At 33.4% G+C, this 24740-nt stretch overlaps 1 protein-coding gene across 1 annotated transcript in view; it reads right to left on the bottom strand.

Moving 5' to 3' along the window:
* Positions 1–24740, bottom strand: part of Nox (NADPH oxidase) — a 202229-nt gene that overhangs the window by 145368 nt on the left and 32121 nt on the right. The window contains exon 2 of the mRNA XM_085942785.1: positions 22146–22676. Within this exon, the coding sequence (XP_085798911.1) occupies positions 22146–22595 (450 nt within the window). The 5' untranslated portion in view covers positions 22596–22676. The remainder of the gene's footprint in view (positions 1–22145; positions 22677–24740) is intronic.

Raw genomic sequence — 24740 nt, 5'->3', positions numbered from 1 at the left:
AAATTATACATGTTTAAAACTTACATAAATTTGACGTGCTCTCTTCAATATTTGCAAAAACACTTCAAGGTGATATTTGCTACTTTTTTTCAGTTAAAGCAAAACTGAAATGTCTGATAAATCATCATCACCAGGAACGTGACAACCTTGATTAAATATGGCAGTCATTGGTAACTCGCTTAACGGTTTTGGAGAAAATGTTTACCTCCCATGCCCTTATGTCCACAATCCGTAATAGTACCTACCAGTGGCGAAGGGTGGAGGTAGGCTGTTAGGATCCGGCATAAGTAGTGCACACTAAACTTTATCAGTCATATGTATTTGTTTTCATTGAAATAAGATTACAATTTACAGATGGTGTTAGTTAGTTTCTAAAATTCAATTAGTAGATAATATTAGTGGTTCATTTTTTTAGTATGAGTAAGTATCTGCTTGAATTGTTATATAAGCCCTTTGATGTTACTTGCAGGGATTTTTTTAAGCATTGGGTAATATTTTATAAGTTATCATTTTGTTGAAAATTCGCCTCTTTTTTTAAAGATTTTGTTATAATTTAATAATTTATTGTTTGATATGTTGAAGTTCTCAATCGAATGGGAAAGGACCGAGAAGTTCTACGTAGTATCAAAACCAGGAAACTACAATACCTCGGTCACATTATGAGAGGACAAAAATACAGCATTCCCCAACTCGTCATTCAAGGAAAGATCAATGGGAAGCGTAGCAGAGGACGGCGCCGCATTTTGTGGCTTAAGAACCTCCGCGATTGGTACGAGTGCAGCTCCACCGAACTGTTCCGGGTAGCAGACGACAAAGATAAGATCGCCTTGATGGTGGCCGACCTCCGCTAGGTGATGGCACAATAAGAAGAAGAATTGTTCGATTTGTTTGAACTATTTCGAGGCTTCTTTTTAAATATTCTGTCGAATCGTTTGCGTCATTTACGTCGCCATCCATTGCGTCATTCATTCTGCCCTGAGATAAACGGAAGATCGAGAAGGATGCAAATTTTTGGTCGCTCAAATGATGGCAAAATTGAGTGTACGACCAAGAAGAGAGAAGTAATGACAAACGTCCTTCAAAAATGCGCTAGAAGGGTCACAGAAAAAAATTCCCAATGCCCTTACCAACTGTAAATGGCGAGCACTGGAATAATTGCAAGATTTTTATACCGTGTGCCATTAACAGTTAACGTAGGTATTGTTTATTAAATAAAATTTCAGTATGTTACTTTACCCAATCAGCATAACTCCATATACCTACTTACGTAGTTATTATATTTACTAATTTTAATATACTAAGATTAAATATATTGTAACGTAAATAATTCCAGATATTGTGACTTGTTCCGTGAGAACAATTTGCAACCATCTTCCCGAGATCATCTCGATCTCAACATTATTTTAAATCAAGTAAATCGACTCAAGTAACATTACTTTGTATGCAAATGTATGCAGACAAGTAAAAGGGGCTATGTACATGCTTCGACTATCGCAAGGTCCATGTACGTAAGTGTATTTCAAGTTGTAGCAGATGACATTTAGTTTATTTATGAACATGGTGCATTTTATGAACAAGATCAGCTTTAAATAATAATATATTATTATTATATTAGTTTTTGCTTTATATGGCTACTCAAACTAGAGATTTTTAGTAATTATTTTCGGCCACTTTAATCACGTTAACTGTCAGTGATAATTAAGTAATTGACATTAAGTAAATTAATTTATTAACACATAGTAAATTCTAAATTTATGATGGTTTTATACAAATCCATAGATATTGATTTTATCCATTTTGGTTTTGTTTTTCGGCATATTGACTGCATAATCTGCAAACTGGCTAACTCAATTTGGTTAAATTCTTCAGGAAGGAGAAAAAACCTTATAATTGAACTATCAAGCGGAATTTAATAAATTTCAAAAATGCACTATGAACTAATTCACTATGTTAGCTTCTCTTTTATATAATATAAAGAAAATTTATATAAAGAGCGGAGTTGTTCCATTTACGATATTGGAAATTTAGCACCTGCAGTTGGCTGTTATTGTTTGAAGAACAATAACGCATTTATTTATAGGTTTAGAAGTTTGAAATTTTGTGAGAGCATAGAAAACATGCATTATAACGAAATGCCACCAAAATCTCATTTTTGGTCAAAAGTGCAGTTGGCTGGTTTGCAGATTAAATATTTGATATTCAGTCTTAGATAAATTAAAGTTGTTTACTACTTCTATACTTACTAAATTAAGATATAACAATAGGTATCATTATAGTTAATGGCCCTACAAAACCTTCCCCGGTCTAATTGGACCTATCATGGGACCCTATGCTTAAACGTGAAGCATAATTTGGCAGAGAAATACAGCATGTAAACCACGTCCTAAAATGTGTATGAAAGGTAAGAGGTGCTCAAGTCGGTTTAACCAACCAAGCCCATCAAACCATCCAACCTGATTGCCAGAGAGACCAATATTGTTGCATTTGGAAAATTTACGGCTTCATACTACCAACGTGAAGATCTCTTTATTTAGATTGTTCGGTAGATTTTTATTAGCTTTTTTTACTTACTACAATATTTTTTTTTGCTCCTATTTCCAATGGGTATTCTTAATTTTCTCAACATTTGAGTGCATGGTGACCTCAGTCTTAGGTAATTGCTACTGAGAAATTCAAAATCATATTAAAAGACCGCAAATGTTATATTATTAATTAAGAAGGTACTTGACCAGCTATATGTAAACTGAACAATTTCGCTAACTGTGTTTTCAAACCCATCTTGGCGAACATAGTTATAAATGTGTAAAAATTAAATTAAAAAGACGGTAGCCATTATTGACGGAATATCCAAATATAGATCAAGGCTATGATTTATTACTTAATGACCGCAAGAAATACTAATATTGAATGTGCATTTTGTTAATTGACAAATTTTAATGCATATTATAAGACAGGCGTAAGTAATGAATATAATATATTATTACTTTAACAATAATGACTAAGTTTATACCATATTGATCCATACTCTAAATTTATACCTCCCTACAGCCTCACCAATAAAGTAACCCATTCCCCTATTATTTTGTTCTCTAAACTAGACAATTCACATTAACTTACTGCTCGGAGAATAATAGAGGTAAATAATTATTATTTAATAAAACTATTTTTTTATTAAACACATAATTCAAAAGATTTAAGAATGTAACATTTTTAATTGAATATAATATGTGCATTGACCACTAAGAAAAATGTGTCCTATGTAATTGCGAAGAAGTTAACTAATAGTTTTTATAATACTCTCTAAGTTGCGTTAATTATCGGTAATCGATTTTTGTATTTTAAATCAAAGTATTGAATTACTCTTCTAAATTTGTATTCTTCTTAAATTTATGTAAAAACTCAAATTGTTCAGAGGCGGCATACTGATATAATATTAGTTATAATATATATTATTCACAAAGGTTTATCTAACACTACTTACATATTTGGATTACATTGAAGCTAATGCGTGAAAACTCTGTTAAAAATTGATTGTATGGATTAGGAACAGTTCGTGCTTAGATTTGCTATAGAGCTGAATAAAATCAATTTATTGAAGTTTGTCAATTTATCGCCCAACAATAAAGGCGAGCAATCTAGACGCTCACAATAACTGGTGCCTTTGACTCGGCTTCATAGAATCAATAAACAACCGGCTCTAGTACATTGTCTGCTCTATAATAGCTTCACAGAGGGATAGTTGATAAGCTATTGCACACATTTATGTTACAAGAATAATTATGAATAGTATTAGGGTAAAACAAAGTTTTTGATGAAACGGGTATTGGATGTATTTACATACCGGAAACTTCATAACACCAATGACATCGATTGTCGATAGACTAAAAATCAAAGCGATATATTTTCCTAGTCTTAAAGAGGAATTGGACTGACTAATCTCTTCCCACGGCTTTTACGACCAGTTGTATTTATTCACGTGACTCAAAACAATCACGGTAACACAATATTGCCGGAAACTGTCTGGAGAAGTAGCAGGAATGATGACTATTTCAAATAAATGACTTTCAGTTAATTTTACGCAATAGCCTTATGCCGGGTCCACACTGGCAACATGTCGCGCGACAACCTCGCTAATTTGCACGATAATTATCATAATTGCTTAAGAATTTTTACGATAATTATTATACTTCTCGTAAAATTTAACGAGGTTGTCGCACGACATGTTGCCAGTGTGGACCCGGCATTAGAAGCGTTATTTTGACTTCAATTTTATGTAATTAGATATCGTTAATGTAGTTTGTTCAACACGTGTGTGCTATCTGTGCTCCTGTATGGCTGTATGGCTGTGAGACATTGCATCTTATTAAGCTTCAAAGGTCTCGGCTTTTGAGCTTTGAGAATCGATGACTCCGTTAGGGGTATATTGGTACGACCGCGTGACAAACACCCGAGTCCATGAGCGGACACAGCAGCCTTCGGTAATTGAAGAAATCACGAAGAGACGCTTTACGTGGCTGGGACATTTGTTCCGGATGCCGCCAAAGAGTGCAACACTTCGTACCCTTGTGGCACAGCCTCGAGGGTTCCATCGTCGCGGCCGGCCCTTCCTCACCCTGCAGTGGTGCTACATAAGCGATCTACGCGCTACAATTCTGGCACGGCAGGAGGTCGATGGACCGAAGGAAGTTGTCATATGCCCTAATGCTGGGTCGTGACAAGGTGAAAGAAGAAGAATATTTACTTTAAAATTTTTGACGTATTTTATTATTTACCATTTAATTATTGGTCCATACTACATGATATTATATAACTTTTACACTATCCATAAAACTTATAATATTAATCAATAAATGAATATCGATGATAGATATACGCCTACAGTATCAAACGCTCCTTGCATGGTTAAAACGCCCAACAGGTACCTAGATAATATAAGATAGAATGTTGGAACGTGTGTAGCTGGAGGCAGATATACGATCTGCCAAACGAAAGCTTGGCTACAAAACATATGGAGTACAAAGAGCGGATTGACTATTACAAAGCTTTCTGCCTCTATATAAGTGCATATTATGCGATATTATAAATTGAAATTTATTCAATAGGTAACTCAATCTACCGGACATAAATTTAGACGGTGTATTTTTTACTAACCGTATATAACCTCACCTAGGCTATGTATCTATGTATACATATTTATGAATTCTATAACCTCTTTAAATTGCCAACGGCTTTTAAAATAGCTATGTCCCTGTACTCAGAGCTTTTAAAATCACTACACAAACGCCAATACACTATCAATGCACTCAGTGACAGTTTTAGATACTGATTTTGAGGCTCTCACGATAAATATAAATAAAAACCATAAATTATAACTTTTTTTTTGATTATTACTTTTTGAAAAACCCATTTAGGTACATAGTTTCCTAGTAAAATATCAATGTATCTTTATCCTTATATCACACCAAGATGCGGCCGCCTTTTCAATGTTTTGACGAATCGTTTGCACTATCCTCGTCGAAGAAAATCACCGCTGAAAATTTGGATGTAAAAAGAATGTCTAAATGTACAATCCCTGCCCCTCTATTCTATACACAAGGCTGCTATCGGCGATTATCGAGGGTAGTTTATCATTTATGTATGTATTGAGGTATTATAATTGTTACAATACATTTCTAGTTTTTGTTTACAAAAAATATATTTGTGCATCATATCTTAATTTACCTATATAAATTTAAGTTATAAATCGTATATTATTATAATTATAATTAATATAAATAAAATGATTCATATTAATATTAAGTTTTAATTGTAAGTTAATATTAATACAGAATGCGCATTACACATAATTGTGTTTTTATTACGCACACACGCTCTTCCAATCGCAATATTCCAACAATTCGTCATATTACCAATATATATTAAATTTATTAGAATAATAACTAAATAATAAAGGAAAATAAATCAAATCATTACTTCTTTCCAAACTTAGATCAAATGGAGCTTTTATTTACTTTTTGGTCATTCTTTCTAAGTATTAGGTCCATATTATTATAAATCCAAACTTTTACCCAAAAAAAATTTTTTTTTTTATAAAAATCGATTTTTTTTCCAAATAAATTTTAAAATTAATTAACAGCCCAAAACAGTAGTCAACGTTCAAAACTTAGCCCAGTCGCACATTGCAAATCTTTTCGACTGGGTTATAATCATAAATCAAAACTGGGCGCAATATCGCATCTTTCTTTCGTGCGCATATGTGATGCCATACCGGGACAATGACGCCACGTAGCTAGCCAAAATGAATGACGAAGTACGACATTGCGATATTATATATGTGCCATGTCAGGTGAAATTTATTACTTGCGGCACCAGCTGTTTTTTTTTTTTTAATTAAAATGCCACTTTTGAGCTGCATGAGGAGGGGTACATTAAAGTATTTTGTGAATACCAACAAAATCACATCGACATATTCGACGTTTTCAGTCGAGTCGAGTTTATATGTACGACCCGGCTTAGTAAATATACTACATCGTAGCAATATAGCCGGTTTATACGTGCATGGATTTACTGCGGGCAGTACGTATTATCGCGGCCATAATAAGAAAATGCACGAGTAAACAAGTATTATTATGCAAGTTGTAAGATTACATGCACGGATCAAAAAATTTCAGTGGTTTCTGATTTTATGACTTGTGCGATATCCTGCGCTGAAGAACGTTAGCGGTGAACCTGCCGGAAAAAATAAAAACTATACCGAGTAGAGGTAAGGTAAGGTAAGGCTCAGAGCAACAATATACTGAGCTTCGAAAACAAATGTTTGCGATAGATACTGGGTGTGCGGTGACTTTAGGAGCAACGAGGAGATAAGAGAACGCATCAAGCAGCCTCTCATCACGAGAGTGAAGAGGCGACGTTGGACTTGGCTCGGCCACGTGCTGTGGATGCCAGAAGAGAATTTCAACCTGGCTTACCAATTCTTCAAGCCAACCGGATTCCGGCGTCCTGGAAGGCTGCTTAATAATATCTTTAGAGTGTATACGGTGGAAATATGAGATTCTGGTTTGATATGGAACGATACAAGAAGACTGGCGAGCGACATGGATTCTTGGAGGCGCCTTGTGCTCCAACTATGCTCCAACTAAAGCAGTTATGGCCGAAGAAGATCAAATAGCACCATACAATGCCGATAACGCGTCTCACTTAGGTACCCTTGAAGAATAGGATTGGCGAGACAGTCAGCACTTTTGCGTTATTATCGTGATAGTTTAAGTTATACACTATTGGTACCAATAAATCCATGCACGTGTAGAGTATTACACGCTTTATAACTTTTTTCTACACTGATACGCCTCTTTGCCTGATTACCTCGCATAATATTAGGTCATATGATATTTACTTATATTAATATATTACTACACTCAATTAAATGAACTGTCAAACGGCTATTAACACCACAAGTCATCCGGTGTTTCCACTTTAACATTTTAAATATTGTGCATAATCACAAAAATCCTAACGAACAAATTATTATTTTTTAAACGTGATAATTGCGTGGATTGTTTGTATACCGCATTCATTTTACATTATTAATATCATATTGCATTTCGCTTTTTGCTAGCGGCTATTAAAATACTCAGAGTGAAATTGTTCGAAAGCATTTAATTTTACAACGAAGACACCGCGGCAATTATAATCGATGCGATCGACTTTTATAATAGACCAATAAAATTATTCAATATGAATTAAAAGCTCAGTCGCAAAGGAAGGCGGTTATTATCCACACATACATCCGCAATAAAAGTTTCTTCTGGATATACTTAGCGAAGCTATGAGTATAATACTAAAAAGCTTAGTTATTGTAAGTAATCGTAGTGATGTAATGATAATATTTTATCAACATACCGTATATTCGTGGGGTAACTGCCAAAAGTTGGAGAGTCTCGAAATCATATTATGGAGTAATTGCCATTTGAAGTTTCACATGCCATTTAAAATCAGGCATAATGCTAATTTATTTGTGCTTTATGTGCATATTCTATATATTGGATGAACATGATTTTTTTTCTAGCAAACTTACATATTTCCACCTCTGGCTGAAGGCCTCCCCTTTGCTTCCTCCACTCTTTTCTATCTCTAATTCTTTGCTATCATGTACATTCACACACATATTATATTTCTTTGTTTTTAGATGTCATAATATAATATATGTCGTAATGTTCACTATATTTAATATAAAATTTGATTTGATTTGATCCACCGAACTTTATAAGTTCGCCTATCCAGCGTGTTTTGGGGTGTCCATGTGGGCGTTTACTACCCTTTGGGTACAACTGTATGACGGCATTTATCCAGCGGTTGTCCACTCGCCAAGCAAGATGTTCAGTCCATTGCTATTTCATCTGCTTAGCGAACTCTATCACGCCATACTTCTAATAGTACTTTTATAACATATCTTATAATATATAAATAGGTATATATTATTGTAAAATAAAAAGTATACATATTTTCAGAATGATTTTTAACTAACTTCCCGACTAGCTAGACCTAGACATTTGAAACTTTTAGAATATATCAGAACACGATGACAATGCATTATTATAATACTTTTAGCCATCTTTAAGCAGAATTGAATTCATTTTCAGTTAATTTTGTTATGTATGAAAAGTTAGTTCGGAAAAAATCCGCAAGGTGGCGCTGCGATCGAATTCAATACTTGCACTTTAGCGTAACAGCATTCGACGATTTTGAAAAAAGAATTAACTCGCTTTCCTGTTTTTTGTTTGTTTGTTTTTTAAGTTTTAAAAATCAAACTAATAAATGTTTGAAAATTTCTTATAATTGTCTCTCTATTGCGCATTTGATCATTTTCTTTCAAGTTGATGGGATCATTTATTAATACATAGAATTGTCAAGTTTATACGATTCAACAGAATTAAAAAATGTGGTATATAAAAAGTTTTTTTTATCTTGTAATTATTTTTGTTCTTAAATGTATTTGTCTTCTGTTCATAAGCGCTCTCCAAATTGAGTTACGGTAGGCGATCGGTTTTTGTATTCTAAATTAAATTAGTTATTACTTTAATTACTAACCGACGTCACGGATCACTCCAATATTTTCTGTTTAGTTTATATATTTTCTCATGTGTGTTTTCAGAATTATGTAATATGTTCAATAATTAGAATGGTACGAGTGCATTATTAAAATTATGTGAATTTTATAATTCGTTGAATAAAATAAATAGTTCTTAATTAAAAGTAGGTATATGTCTTCCACTTACACAGGTATTTTTCTATTTAAAAAAATGTATAAGTAAGCATATCTTTTCTTCAATCAAGAATTTTCTCCACTATTGAGACGTCCGTAGAAATGTGAGCAGAGATGTTCAAGAAGACAGTCGTGATGGAGTGATGTCACTCGGCTGATGAATTTACAGTCAGATGTAAGCTAGTAGCTTCTACTGTTACTAATGGCTAAGTATTCCTCTTATTTATACTCTGTTTAATTTATTAATCCACCACTAGATACTGGCTTATATGAGTGACTCTAACGAGGTGCAATTTAATACGTAGGGCCAATTAAAAGATTTTTCTAAAGACTTATCATTCTTTAGTATTTATATATGGAAAAAACTTGTTTTCTAATAAGCAAAATATATTATATTACTCAAAATAGATAAGGACGCATTATTCATTGTATTAAGTACTTAATTAAAAAAAAAACATGTTCTCTTTTTTAATCTAAATACCTATAAGTAGCGGTAATTTTCTATTACGATGTAATCGAGTCGTCAGAAGATTAAAAAGGGGATTCGAAACAGTACCTATAAACAAGTCATACGATAATTAAATTATTATATTTTAAAAAAGATGCATTTTTATCAGAAATTGAGTATAAAACATTACCCAAAGCATAATAAAATACATGCATTTAACATCACCACTCAAACAGATAGGTAGGAATAGGTAGGATAGGAAAAAATCACTACGTAATATGTATTTATTTATTTTAAAAAGACACATTTATAACATAACAAATTATTAATTCAAGACGTTCACAACATGACATTTAGAATAAAAAGTACAGGTAAATCAACTTAGTAGAAAAAACAAAGCAAAAAATAATTAACAAATAATAGTTGCAGACGGACGAGTTTAGATGTGCGAGCCGTTTTGGCTAGGGCCATCATTGATCTCACTATATGAATTTTAGTCGTTTTGGTAATGTTTTTTTCTCTATTCCAAATTCGTTGCAGTTACGACATAGCTTTTTTTTGCAAATACTTTTCTCGTTTAAATTCCAATTTCGAAATAATACAAAACTTCGAGTGGCGGGACTATAATGTTTCATTGCAGTAAAATGCATCATCATTAGATGAGAAAAAATCTTCAAACAACAAAACAACAAATGATTTCATACTAATGAATGAACCCAGATAATAAAAAGTTCTGACTCAAATCAAAACATGACTTACATTATGTGTGATTCATTGTGATTGTTTGCGCTCATAATAACATCGTGGCGGATCATGGTTCTGAGACGCAGTTTGCATGTGGCGCTCGTGTTGTGACAGAGCAGCGGGCGGCTGTGGGCTTTCGATTACCTCCGACAAAGTACTTATCTCATATGCCGAAACAATGTCCCGCTGGGAACACGAAACGCAAAGCACGTCCACATTTCACATTATGTGTTTATTTTCTACAATTTTAACTAACCTTTAATTAACTTAACTTGGGCTCTATATTTTCAATTTATTTAATTTTTAAAAAATATCTTGGACATTACAAATTATAAGCTTAAGACGTTCACAACATGACATGAAACATTATTATAAAGAAGAAAGAAAAAGAGACGTAATAAAAGGGATAAAAATGAAAATATAAAAATAGAACATAATATTATAAAGAAACAAAAGCAGTGAAAATACAATTATACACCTATAGAAGTTCAAATAAGTACAACGAGTTTGCTAAGGAGACCTTATTTTAAGAATTTATAAAATAGCGTCCACCTAAATTCACTCTCACGCAAGTGGAATATAATATCAACACCTGAAGCAATTTGGTTGAACATAGTTATCGCCCTCCCTTGGCATTACCGGTGGCAGGTTAGTTCTGCACCTTGGGAGAATAAACAACTGATTCTCCCTATTTCTAAGAAAGTTATCAGAGTTAAATTAACTCTATATTATACAATGTGTGCCCCATGCAGGCCTCTAAATGAACCGGAGCGCACCGGAGCACAGTTTCGATTCGTGAAATCGATAAAATTATCGCTGCGTCTCGTGTAAAAATTAATTTGACCGTCTGAGCTAGATAAGCCATTTAACAAAAAATCTAATACACTTATTTTTATAAAATACACACAAAATTTGACTCCGAGCGCTCCGGTTTGTAAACATTTCCATTACAAGTGCTGACCACGTATTGTCTATAATGTGTATTAACCCCATGTCTATAACTCTGCCATTCTTGGTGATATTGACTTGTGTGTCTCTGATAACTATCTTAGAAATTGGGAGCATCAGTTGTTTGTTCTCCCAAGGTGCAGAACTAACCTGCCATTGGTGATGCCATTTAGGAGGGCAATAACAGTGTTAATATAATAACAAAAATACCAATTAAAATGTTGTGCCAACCATTTTTTAATGGTGCCTTGCAGCTAAAATCAAGGCATAGTAATATGTATATTACAGTAACGAAGACTTCATGTTGGATTGAGATGAACGATATGTACCTACCTAGGTACTTTTTTTATTAATTAAAAGGACATTTTTCGGTTCTTCTAATAAAAATATAAGTGAACGAAATCGGTTTTGATAATTATTTATAATGTAAATTAGGCAATATAATTGTGTTTTATTAAAATTGATAGATTAAGTTAAATTGAATACCTTTAACTTATTCAATCGATTTGTTAATACGTTGTTAAAGAGATATGAGAACTCTTTATAACATTAAATTTGTTTGGTTTTTGGAATCGTCTATAATAAAATTATTTGCCAATCGCCTAATGTGAAGAAAAGATTTTATTAAGAGAGCAATATTCTCGAGCTAGTTTGAGGCTTGAACGGGGCTTTAGAGGTGCAGAACAATCGTCAAACACATCCAAAGGCGGACGACGACGACGTGTGTGGTGTATCAGAAATGTATGCAGTTATAAAAAGCAGGCACTTGGAAAAAATTACAGCATGGAATCTGACAGCGGTCCCAACTTATTTGGACACACATAATTTATAATCTTATTGTTTTAAAAAGACCAGACTATTTTTGCATAGAGAAATGGGCGTAGGAATCTTTTAATGTTATTCGGAGAGTGTAACCTTCTTCTTATTTTTAAATGGTAATTATAATATTAAATATAATAGTAATTAAAATCAACGCGAAAAAAACCAATGTTTGATGTAACAGCACCTGTCCCGATCCAGATTTCCCTCTGATTAGCGACGGGCAAAACATCGAGAGCGTCGACAGATTCAAATATCTGGGGGTAACACGTCACGGAAGGTAGCATTTTGCAGAGAGAGCTCGCTATCCGAATGGGAATGGCTGGAGCAACATTCAACTCAATGCGGAGTGTCTGGGACTCACGATTGTACTCGGTCAAAACCAAATGCCACCTAATCGACGCTTGCATTCTGACGGTGGTGCTTTACGGTAGCGAATCATGGCACCTTACGAAGGCTCTGAGCAACCGTATACTGAGCTTCGAAAACAGATATTTGTGACACGATACTGGGTGTGCGGTTGGTGGTATAACTTTAGGAGCAACGAAGAAATAAGAGAGTGCACCAAGCAGCATCTCATCATCCTGAGAGTGAAGAGGCGACGTTGGACCTGGCTCGGCCACGTGCTGCGGATGCCAGAAGAGAATTTCAACCTGGCTTGCTTGTTTTTCAAGCCAACCAGATTCTGGCGTCCTGGAAGGCTGCTAAATACTATCTATAGAGTGTATACGGCGGAGCTACGGGATGCTAGTTTGACCTGGAACGATGCAATAAGACTGGCGAGCGACAGGGATTCTTGAAGGCGCCTCGTGGTATCCATATGCTCCAACTAAGGGGCGGATATGGCCGAAGAAGAAGAACATTATAATATGGCTTATAAAATTAGCGGTAGGTTCTGTCAGAGACGTAACCGCAGGTTTAGTACATCGAAGAATACGCATATATCTGTGTCTAAGTCAAGGGTGTCATTTTATTAATAATTAGTACATGATATAAAATATAATATAAAAGGGCTTGCTATTTTTTTAACACAAAGTTAAATCGATACGTTCAACTGCGGTGGCATCTTTTCGGATTCCTTAGTTAGAGTATAGCTGATTATATATTTGTGACTCATATATTCAGACGATGTTTTGGACACCCAACTTTTGGCACTTGTTTGGTATATAATGTTTCAGAATATTAAAAGATATGTCACTGTTTTACATAGACTTTCTTTTTCAGGCAGAGTCAAATATGCGTTCCTCTGCGGCTCAGTTCAGACATATACGTCTCTCCTCCATACGAAACTCCGATTTCAGTCATTATTGGGAAAATGAAATTTAAATTTTACTAATTAAGAGCATACATAATATGTGAAACGGCAAACAATTTTCAAAAGTAGGTGAAACGAAATTTCGCAATCGTCGCCAATCGGAGACTGATAGTCGAGGTGTGAACACGTCATTTTGTTTTGTGATGGCGTCGGAGGAATATATTCTTAAATCGTGTAAAGATGACTAATAAACGTTCCGCGTGTACTTGAAAAAGAAAACATGTCAATGAATATACTATTATTATTACGAATATAATAATAAACATATCATTAAAAGGACGCATGTTGAATTTGTATGACTAATTATATTTTGTTCGGCTCGCGTCATTTGCACAATCCGCGCATCACCTAGTCACGATCTTTTTAGACCATGCCTAAGCGGAAGTATAGCCTTAACATAAATCTAGGCTATAATTATTATTTATAATAAAAATGGAAAATTGTGCTTGTCTAATTATGAGAAAAATTAAATAATGTCCAACTGTAGGAAAAAGAGTCTAGAAGAAAATGTAGTATCATATTCAATAGCCATTTCAAAAACAGTGAAAATAAAGTTTTTTTTGTTATAGTATTGGGGTGACGATATTATTAGACATTTAATTTAATACATCATACATTACGATCGGGGTTTCGTGCTTAACTTACCATTAATGTCTTTTAGTTAGATTGGAATCAGATAACTACTGCAGCATTAATTCGTCGTTTTACGTATGTATTGAATATTAAGATATCATTGATTAGATTAGATTAGATAATGTATTATAGTTGTAAAAGTTTCTGTTGTAATTGTACAATTATTACGTACTTTAATGTGAATTCTTCATTTAAAAGATAATACAATATGTAATAGATAAATGATAAAACTCAAATTAATAAATTGACTACTTTATTCTAACATTAATATTAGTAGGTATAAGGACGGGGGTTGTTAAACTCAGGTGAGGCTGACAGGGCTTTAGACTGGCGGCCCGGCGTGTCGGATTGACCGGGTAAGTGAGATAAACACACATCATAAATAATTAGCTTTAATAGTAGAAAAAGTACTAAAAAAGTTTAATAGTAACAAATCAATACAATAAAGTTATTTGGCTTTTGGTGAGTGTAGGTCATGGCCCCCACATCCTGAAGCGGGCCCCCAGACTATGATGTTTGGCGGGCCCCCTACCTATCGCTAAGGGTAAAGGCAGTGTGATGCGCTACAATAGCGTTTTCCATGGTGTACGCGGTAAAATTAAGGTGTATTTTTAGCAATTTTTTGTATTTTTAATATGTCCTACATCTATTTCAATTATGGAGTTGTCGAGTATCGGCACACAGTTAAAATTGTATCGTACAATTAAATATTTTAATTATTAATAATTATTGAATTAAAATAGCGCAGGCGAGTTTTTTCTACTATTAGAGCAAATTTGTGCTCTGTATTTATCTCACTTATCGGTCGACTCGTCACGCCGCGCCGGGACCTTCCTGAGCCCGGGCCTCTAGACTAGAGCCCTGTCAGCCCCCCCCCCCTTGTGGGGGCCATGGTGTAGGTACTACTGAAATGGAATAGTACAACACTTTCGTCCATTAGAATTGGTAATATTTGATGATATTCCGGAGGCTTTGTATTTTTGCAGCATTTTATGGCTTTATGGTCTATGGAAACAGGCTTCGCAATTCTATATTATTAATCTATTTTGCGAATACGGCGATACATTATGTGAATAACGTTGGTACAGAGTGGTCCAAGCGAGAGAAAAAAAATGAAAAAAAAAACGGTGCAGTGCTGATACGCCATTTTTTGGCTCACGTTTACTAATCATAAATCGTATTAATTTCTTTCATGAAAACAATGGTCAATAAATGTTAGGAATAATAGCGTGCAGATAACAATCTACTAGGGAGTGTGCTATTGGTCGTTTGAATATTATTATAATCTAACGCTAACGGATTGTTAACATAGTATCGGCTGATTAATGGGCGTAAGTATCACACATGCCTTAATCATTTGTAATATAATAAAAATTAATATAAGTATAGGGTGGCGCGTATTTTTTTTGACACTTAAATTCATTAAAGGTTGCCTTTAATTTTTATACAGTCAAACTCCGTTATTACGATCACGGAAATAGCGAGATCTCGGATGTAATGAGTAAATATTCGTTGATATTTTAGTTTATGATTTTTTCCATACATTTATTCATCTTTATTATGAGCTACTTATCGGATATACCGAGCAAAAATACGTCAAAATTTTTCCTAAAACTGTAACTGTAAAAATGTGTCGATTGTTTAAAAACAACATTTAACAATAAAATCTGACCGGGCAGTTAACTGGACCAATGCTGCCGGGATCGGATTACGTTTACGACACTAGTTAAGTGTCTAAGTACCTACCTAATTGGTGTTTTCGCCGACAACATTGAAAAAGTATACACGCATATGGTTGAAATTTCATGTTAAAATAAGTCAGTAAGTACCTACCAGCGTTCATTAATAATAAACAACTTTTTCTAGTTTATGAATGCCATGCTTGTTTCGGGATAAAATTCTAATTGTGTATTTTTATTTGAATTGCGACTTTTTGTATTATGTGACCGCTCATTTAAAAATACCTATTCTCTGATATAACGAGTAATGCTTATAAAGAGCAAATTCAGTCGGTCCCATCTTCCTCGTAATAACCAAGTTTGAATGCATTACTATTATAATCGAAAATGTAATGTGTAATATTATTATAAATTAACAGTAGCACCTGTGAATAAAAGCTATACTTAACTATTTTGTCAACTGTAACGAACTGCTGCAAGTTTTTAATTAAAATTTCATTTACACAAAAAATATACAAATAATAATACAATTTAAAGGCAACACCATACAATTAAGAGTTAAATAATTAAAAGATAAAAAGAACTTTTTATATACAACGTTTTTAAATTTTCTGTTGAATCATATAAACTTGACTTGAACTTAAACGATCAAAAAAAATTGTACTTGATAGAAATACTGAATAATGAAATGTCATTTCATATTGATTTCCATAGTAACGCACGTATATATTATTTAAAAATTTAGTTGCTAGGACCCCCTAGCAACCAATAATGGTATCGAAATAACTTTTCATACAAAGCAGAATTAACTAAAAACGAATTTAATTATACTTAAAGATGGCAAAAAGTATTAAAAAAATGCATCGTGTTCTGATATATTCTAAAAGTTTCAAATGTCCTGCTAGTCGGAAAGTTAGTTAAAAATCGATTGCTAGAGTTGTACCGGACAAATAAGAATACGACCTAAGAAAAATGTTGTGAAAAGACATCTATCTAGGCTAAATTAATATTAAATCCGAGATTGCGTCGTTTACTGTATCCATACATAATGTACGTGATAACGTAGGTAGTACATCTACGGAAAAGGGTATTTTAAATTTCAATTTCAATTCAATTTATTTATTTTTTTACATATTTTTGTGGACATTACAAATTAAAGACTTTCACAACAGTAGTAGTCTAGAAAAGCTTAGCGTGAGTAACCTATAAAGAAACCATTTTATCACGTTTATCTAAGGAGTAGTAACAATGCACAAACATCAAAGAAAATCCCTAAGTAAAGTTGGGTACAAACGCTATTCATTTAATAAATTCCTTTTTTTTATTCAATAACGATTTATTGTGAATTATTTGATGAATAGAAAAACAGTTAAATTTAAATAACTAATTTATATTGTATTTCAGGTAAGCTAAAACAAAAATAATCTACGAATATCTCAAAAATGTAGATAATGACTTTCACTATTATTCTGAGCTTTTTTAACCAGTGCTAATACTGCAAACCGCAAAAAAATCTCATGATAGTATTCCTTACCACAAAATAACTTAACTGTACTAGTGTTCGAAGAATCTTACTACTTTATATATGCATGGACAGGAAATTTTGTATTTGAAACACGAATAAAATATATGATTTGATCAACACAATTTCATGGAGAATAGTATAACACCTTTTGACAAGAAATTTTATACGAGACGTACAGCTGTTGAGTCACCGGATATCGTATATCGTAAAACGAAGTTTATTATTATAAAAAAAACAAGTCATTATAGGTCAGACATTATTGTTGTTTTTCGTATACCAACCACTTAATGTAACAGGTCATTATTAGATTGTTATAATTATTATGAAATCTGTGGCTTTGAAATAAAAATACTCAACAATTATTCAATTTAATATACACTATAACATAGGTAGAAACGTGATTTCTATACAAATAATTACATGATAAAAATAAACTTGTTGTATACCTACCATGTTTTTTAATTTTCTGTTGAATCATATAAACTTGACAATTCTATGTATTAATAAAAACTTTTTATTGTATTATTTGATAGAAATACTGAATAAATATAGAATACTTACTGAAATGTCATTTTGACATTTCATATTGATTTCCATAGTAACGTACGCATATATTAATAATTTGACCCTAGCAACTGACAATAATAACTTTTCATACAAAACAGAATTAACTGAAAATGTATTCAATTCTGCTTAAAAATGACTAAAAGTATTAAAAGAATGCAATGTCTTTATGTTCTGATATATTCTAAAAGTTTCAAATGTCTAGCTAGTCGGGAAGTTAGTTAAAAATCTTCAATCGTCCAATACAAATCTTGGACAAACAAGAAAAAAATGTGCTGGACACACAAGAAAAAATCTGTTCTGGACAAACAAGAATACGAGCTAATAAAAACGTGGTAAAATATTGTAAGTGACAATTTGAAACTTTACACAAGGGCAATTTGAAATAAGACTTTTATTGTTTTCCATAGAATGTCGTTTTGCCTTAAATCAAACTAGTGAACATGACAAGTATAGACCAAATTAAAATGACAACTAGAACTCTCTTAATTAATTTACGTTCCGTCATTAATTGTTGACATTTTTTAAATTTAGATTTTTGGATAGTTATTAAAATATTTTTGAATTTACATACAATGGTAAAAGTAACAACACTGCATCACACATATTGAATTTTTTTTTTTAAACAATAGTTTCTATCGCTGCTGGTTTACTGAATCAATTCAGACCATAAGAACCAATAGACAATATTAACGAAATTTGAGAAACGCTTCAGTTGAAGACTAATTATTGTTAATTTCGGATTACTTTTAATTTAATCCGATTAAAACTTTTCGTCAGAATTAGATACTGTGCAGTCGATGGTGTGATTGAAAAATCTCGTCTCGAGAAATTAATTTTCCAAAATTTCGAAAATTCTCTTTTCTCAAAAAGTCATCAATGATAATATTCTCGTCTCGAGAAACTATAACTAGGCTTAACTGCCCAATAATCTCGGTTATTTTGGCCGAGAGAGCTAAAAAAGGTATCGACTTTCATTGTGAACGGAATTTCTTTTTTTTATAGTATTCTCGAAAACGGTCGAAAGCTCTATTAAATTTGTAGGTGACTAAATTGGTAAAATACATTGACCGGAAACTAATTGATACAGGTTCGAGTACTCTCCGGCACTTATATTTCTTCAAGAATTTTCCCAACAGGCATGATTCTGATAACATATTTCAAAATTATCTTAAATCTTTAATAAAAAAATAAACTACGCGCTTTTCGCCTCACGGGGGTTCTACCCCCCTAGGCTCCTCAGATGGTAGTTACTTATGCCCTGACGGCATGAAACATGCTTTGCCTACTGATTCTCTGAATGCTGGTTGTCCAAATTTTAAAGAAAATTTATTTGTCAAAGTAACCGAATCCAAAGGATTCAAACAATTTTACTTCTCTGAAAATTATGTAATTAGGTACAATAATAAAACTAAAGAAGTAATAATAACAGTCGAACAATACGTCGCACAGAATGTAGGCTACTGAACGTAAAATGAAAATAATCGGCGCGCGTAAGTAATTGGGGCGGGGCTCGGGCGGGCTGCGCGTCTATAGTTATTCGACGTCTATTTTTCGTAACGCTTTTGTGTCGGAGACCACGAGTAAAACATTTTCCATGTTAAAATAATTTATTGTATGTTAATTTTCAAGTTACGTAATTTTACCGGTTTAACAAACATTTTACAATAATACTCGTATTATCATGACAAACATACATTAAATAAATAAATTTACAACACTTTTCGTTCATCAATTGAGTATATTAGTGTATCGTATATATTAAATTTTAATTACTGGGTGACATTAAATGTTATTTGGTTATTACTACTTATATTAGATTTGATTAATCACTAATCAGATGTAGAAAATCCTTAATAAATGTGTGTTTATAAATGTCTATGAACACAGGTTTAAAACCTGTCGTTTATAAATGGATTAACACGTAGCTTGATGGATTAACGAAGACTAAAATAAAATAATATTAATATTGGTATGTATGCATACTTATAATAATGTGACGTGAAAGATTGTCAGACACACAGTGTACTGTCTCTATTACACACATGCCCATTTCGACTTTTATAATTGACTTTTTCCATGCGTCATTTTTTTTTCCAATCCCGACAGCAGTAATTATTTCCCAACGAAATCCGTTCCTTTAATCGCCACCAATAAACCAATTATAACTGAGACAGCGTGATACTTCAAAGTGAATAAATATTTTCGATACGTAAAAAAAATATATTAATAATTCGCGAGCTGATGTCTTTATTCGGCACGGTGTAAGGCTATTATCGGGCACTGTGCGATGCTCGCTAATCGAAAATTAATTTGACAGAAGATGTCTTAAGGCCGGTCTTCACTGTCTTGTTGTATTCAAGTGTATCGTATCATCGTTACATATAACCACATAATAACAGATAGACTAAGATAGCAACATGAAAGCTAGTTGCCATGGACCAAGGTTTTGAATGCAGGCTATCTTTATAAATATGACCCAACTCCGTGGCCCTTACAAGGGTAGGGCTGACAGGACTCTAGCCTGGCGGCCTGGCGTGGTGGGTCGACCAGGTAAGTAAGAAAAACATACCACAAATTTTCTCGAATAGTAAAAAAAAGTAGGGCTTTGCAATGCAATTTGATGTGATAATAATATAATGATTTGATATAATTAAATGATAATTCATATTATTTAGAATTTTATTTTATAATTATTTTATTAAGTATGTTTCCTGACTTACAAAATGGCTTTTTATCCGATATGGCGAAGGGTTGCATGTAATTGGGCTACTACAAAAAGAAATCAACTGGATATATTTATAAATCGATGAAAATACACAGAATCACATTGACTCTGGGGATCCGCGGTAGGTAACCGTTTAAGGAATACTACTGTCGAAAACGATAGTTAGAGGGGCCCGCTTCAGGATGTGGGGGCCATGCCCAACCCAACGAGAAAAAAATAAAATATGTCGGTAAATATAATACTTAATACTTCTTCTTATTTTTCGTCAGGACCCATGACTGAGGATTGTAGCCCAGATGATTCGCCGTCGAAGAGCTTTCTCAACGGACTAGCCCGACTTCTCTCGGTACTTCTCTACAACACTCAAAGTCTGTGACTACTGGAATAACTGTGGCACTCATAAATTGGTATAATTATCTAGGGCATCCAACGTTAAAGTCAAAACAGTGCGGATGACATAAACGGATACCAACGATCCTAATAATTAGGACCATTAAACCACGCGTATTTGATAACCACGTGCAATAACTCGTAGTCGAATAGTAGGTCATTAGCAAGTGCAAGTAGTTACATCTAAAAAAAATATTGGAGAAATTCCACGACGTACCTACTTTGATTTAAGAAACAAAAATCGAATGGCAAAGTAGCTTGATTTGGAAGAACGCTGATGAGTAGGTATTAAAATTGACCAATAGTTAAAATTTGACGCTATTAGTATGTCACGCAGTAGCATAATGGATAAATGCGACGGATGAGGCGTAAACTTGGGAGATACAGGGTTCGATTCCCCGTCGGGGTGACTTACTTTTTTTCAAAAAAGATTTTTTCTATTGGTTATAATATACTCTCTCAGAAAGTGTTTTTCAAAATTATATATGTTCAGTAGGTCAGATGTTTGTCGCTAGACTAAAAGTGCATTAAAAAGTGCGGTATTTACAGTGTAAATATGGAAGTTAATGTCACTTGCTAGATTTTGTTTACCCCGCCACTTCCCGCCAAAATGGGATCCCCCAAATGAAATTTCGGTGTGCGCGTCCGCATATTAAAACACAGACGTATCTATTGAAAATAACATAATTCTTTAATATTAATTTAAAACTATCCCATATGTCTCCACATTCGACATCCGTAGCCTGATATTCCATATCCGGTTGGGTAAACCGGTTCCCATTAATTTTGTGTTCCCTGTGTATAACATAATCTTCTAAGGCAAGCTCAGGCAGGCTTTATCAGGGTAAATGCCACTTGTAATTATTATCTGTAGGTAAGTTTTGAGGTCCAACTCATATCTTATATTTAAATAAAATAATACAAACTAAAAAAAATACTCGAGTACCTATTCTTGCGTGAATAATATAGTGTACATAATTATAAATGTCAAAAAATCGTTGGAACATACATACAGAAAAGTTGAATAAAAGTATAAAACGGTATCAAAAGAGTGTCAATAAAATTAATAATGTAAACAGTCACTGACCTTATCCTGGAAGACTCTGCGTAGTGAATCCCTAGTATACTTCTGCTCCTCTTGTTTGAGAATATGCGCACACTCCTTCAGCAAAGCAGAGTGCAATCTCTCTCGGATACTTTCTTCTTCCATGCAAGACTTCCTGTGACCTTCTCTGGAAGCGACGAGCAGCTTGTTGACGTCACTTCCTCCCTCAGGCCGTTTCCCGTTGGCCCCGTTACAAGATGGCGGCGGCGCGTCCGTTTCCGGCTGGCCGACTGGCTCGTCTATCTTCATTTGAAAATGCATCTTAGACAGGTGATCGGGCATTTCGCACATGTCTGACGCCATGGTGTTGAGGGAATTTTCAAACTTCATCTCAGCGACGTTGGCAGGGTTGCCGCTTACATAGTCACTGTCCTCCATGACATTTTGGCCGGACGTGTCCATTATTTTTGTGTTTTTAACTTCACTAGCCATTTTTTATATTCATTTATAATATTATAAAGATTTATCAATCACCAGCAATCAATCTTTGACACTGTTTTATTATTTACTGAACTGGAAATAATTAATTTCAATATTACACAAGAAATATAGGCGGCATCACCATCGTCAAAGCTAGACGTTTATTAATTAGTATCAAAAATCATATACCTATATTAAACTTGTAAATGGTATTTTCCGATATTTGTTTCTTTATAATAGGTATGGTGTAACCATTCCAAATTCAAAACGCTGTAATCTGATATACCTATACACATTTTAAACAAGATTTAAAAAAAAAAAAAGAAGTTCGTAAATACTGTCACTTGCATACTACCCACTCATTTTATAGAAGATTTAAAAAAAACAAATGAATACCTACTTATACCCCGTTTACATGTGCATGGATTTACTGTTGACAGTAAGAAAATGTATGGGTAAACATGTCTGCAGTTGGCAAGATTGCATGCATGAATCAAAAAAGTTTGGAAGCTTCTGAATTTTTATGAGACAGTAAGATTTTTTCAATCTGCGCCTGCGCAGAAGAACGATGATGGCGAACCTGCCGACAAAAAAACGAATTTACAGGTTGACCGATCTTCACGAGCTGTCAAATAGTACGAAATAGTACAATACAATGACAACATCGTGTCTCGCTCACTCTAAAAGAATGAATTGGAGAGACAGTCAGCACTTTTACGTGTAAATAGTTATTGTAATGATATCATAAGCACTATTGCCGCCAGTAAATCCATGCACGTATTCAGGCGCTATTATTATATCTTCTGTTACTTGCATAGATACTATGTTTTTATGACAATTCATTATTATTTGCAGAAAGTGTCATTTTCAAAACGTATTTTTGTTTATTGATTGTTAAGAATTCAAAAAATGTATTTTCTCTATCTACATAATGATAAATTTTCATTCACCTTCTTTCTGAGCTTAGTTAAATCTAACAATTATTGCGTATCTAACAAAATTGCATGTGGAGTGGGCAAGGTAAAGAAGCTGCTTCAAAGAAATCAAAATGTACTGTAGCAGCATAATATGCAATTTTATCGAAGTGATAGGACCCACTTGCAGGCGTGCAATGGTATTATTAGTTCAGCAGAATAACTTGGGTGCCATCAATTAAAAAAAAAATGTATTTTCTCTACGAATCTGCGAATATATAAAATGCCATCTAACAAAATTTCGTGTGAAGAGGGCAAGCTAAACGGTATTCACTTAAATACAAATTAAATTTTAAGATACCTCTGTATTATTCTACTTAGCAAATCTCATACCACAGTACATTTTCTCCCGTATGGAGTTGATCCGGGCAAATATTAACGATAATTTCTTCTCCAATAACAAAAATATTGACTAACAAAGATTTTTAGCCATACGCTCAGTTCCTTAATGACTATAGAACAAAATTGACTGAAATAAAAATCATACCATAATGATTGATAATACAGTTTGACCCCTTAGCCCATTGATAAACAGTGCATTGAAAGATTTTGGTTTCAGCAGCTAATCTACTACCTTACAATTTTTTCCTGGCTCTATCAGACCACGAAATTCTTTGAAAACAACTTTTTCTATAAATTGAGAAGCCAAGAAGGTGATGCGATTCTGGTTTTTAGAACAGGATAATTATTATTTTCAAAGGGTAAACGTCATTACAGGAGTAGTGGACAAAGTGCATTATTTAACTTTCATGGGAGTATATTATAAAATAAAATAATAAATCGTTTTATAAGCGGGTCAAAGTTACCTGAATTGAATCTAAGTGAGTATAAAACAACACATTGAATATGATTAACGTGTATATATTAAAATAATATCTGTGTTATTGCATAAGGTAACTCTATTGCTTTATTGGGCGATATTTTTTTACTATTAACAATCACTCGTGAGATAATATAAAGATATTTTACAATATTATTAAGTAATAAACAATAGTACGGCATATCCGCTATAAAATTATGATCAGTACATTGAACCGTGCTAAGAAGATATATTTGAATTAACAGGTATTTAAACCGGTCCCAATCTAATTGTATGCATTATATACAGTGCATAGACAATATACTAATTTAAGATAATATAATATAGTGTTTGAGTTTATTAATACTATACAAAGGTATTGGT

This window comes from Rhyacophila brunnea, unplaced genomic scaffold (genome assembly GCF_057557595.1).
Source record: "Rhyacophila brunnea isolate RB1 unplaced genomic scaffold, BYU_Rbru_1.0 scaffold_15, whole genome shotgun sequence".
Classification (NCBI taxonomy): domain Eukaryota; kingdom Metazoa; phylum Arthropoda; class Insecta; order Trichoptera; family Rhyacophilidae; genus Rhyacophila; species Rhyacophila brunnea.
Note: the sequence above shows the minus strand (reverse complement) of the source record. Positions and strands in the feature narration are given on the sequence as shown.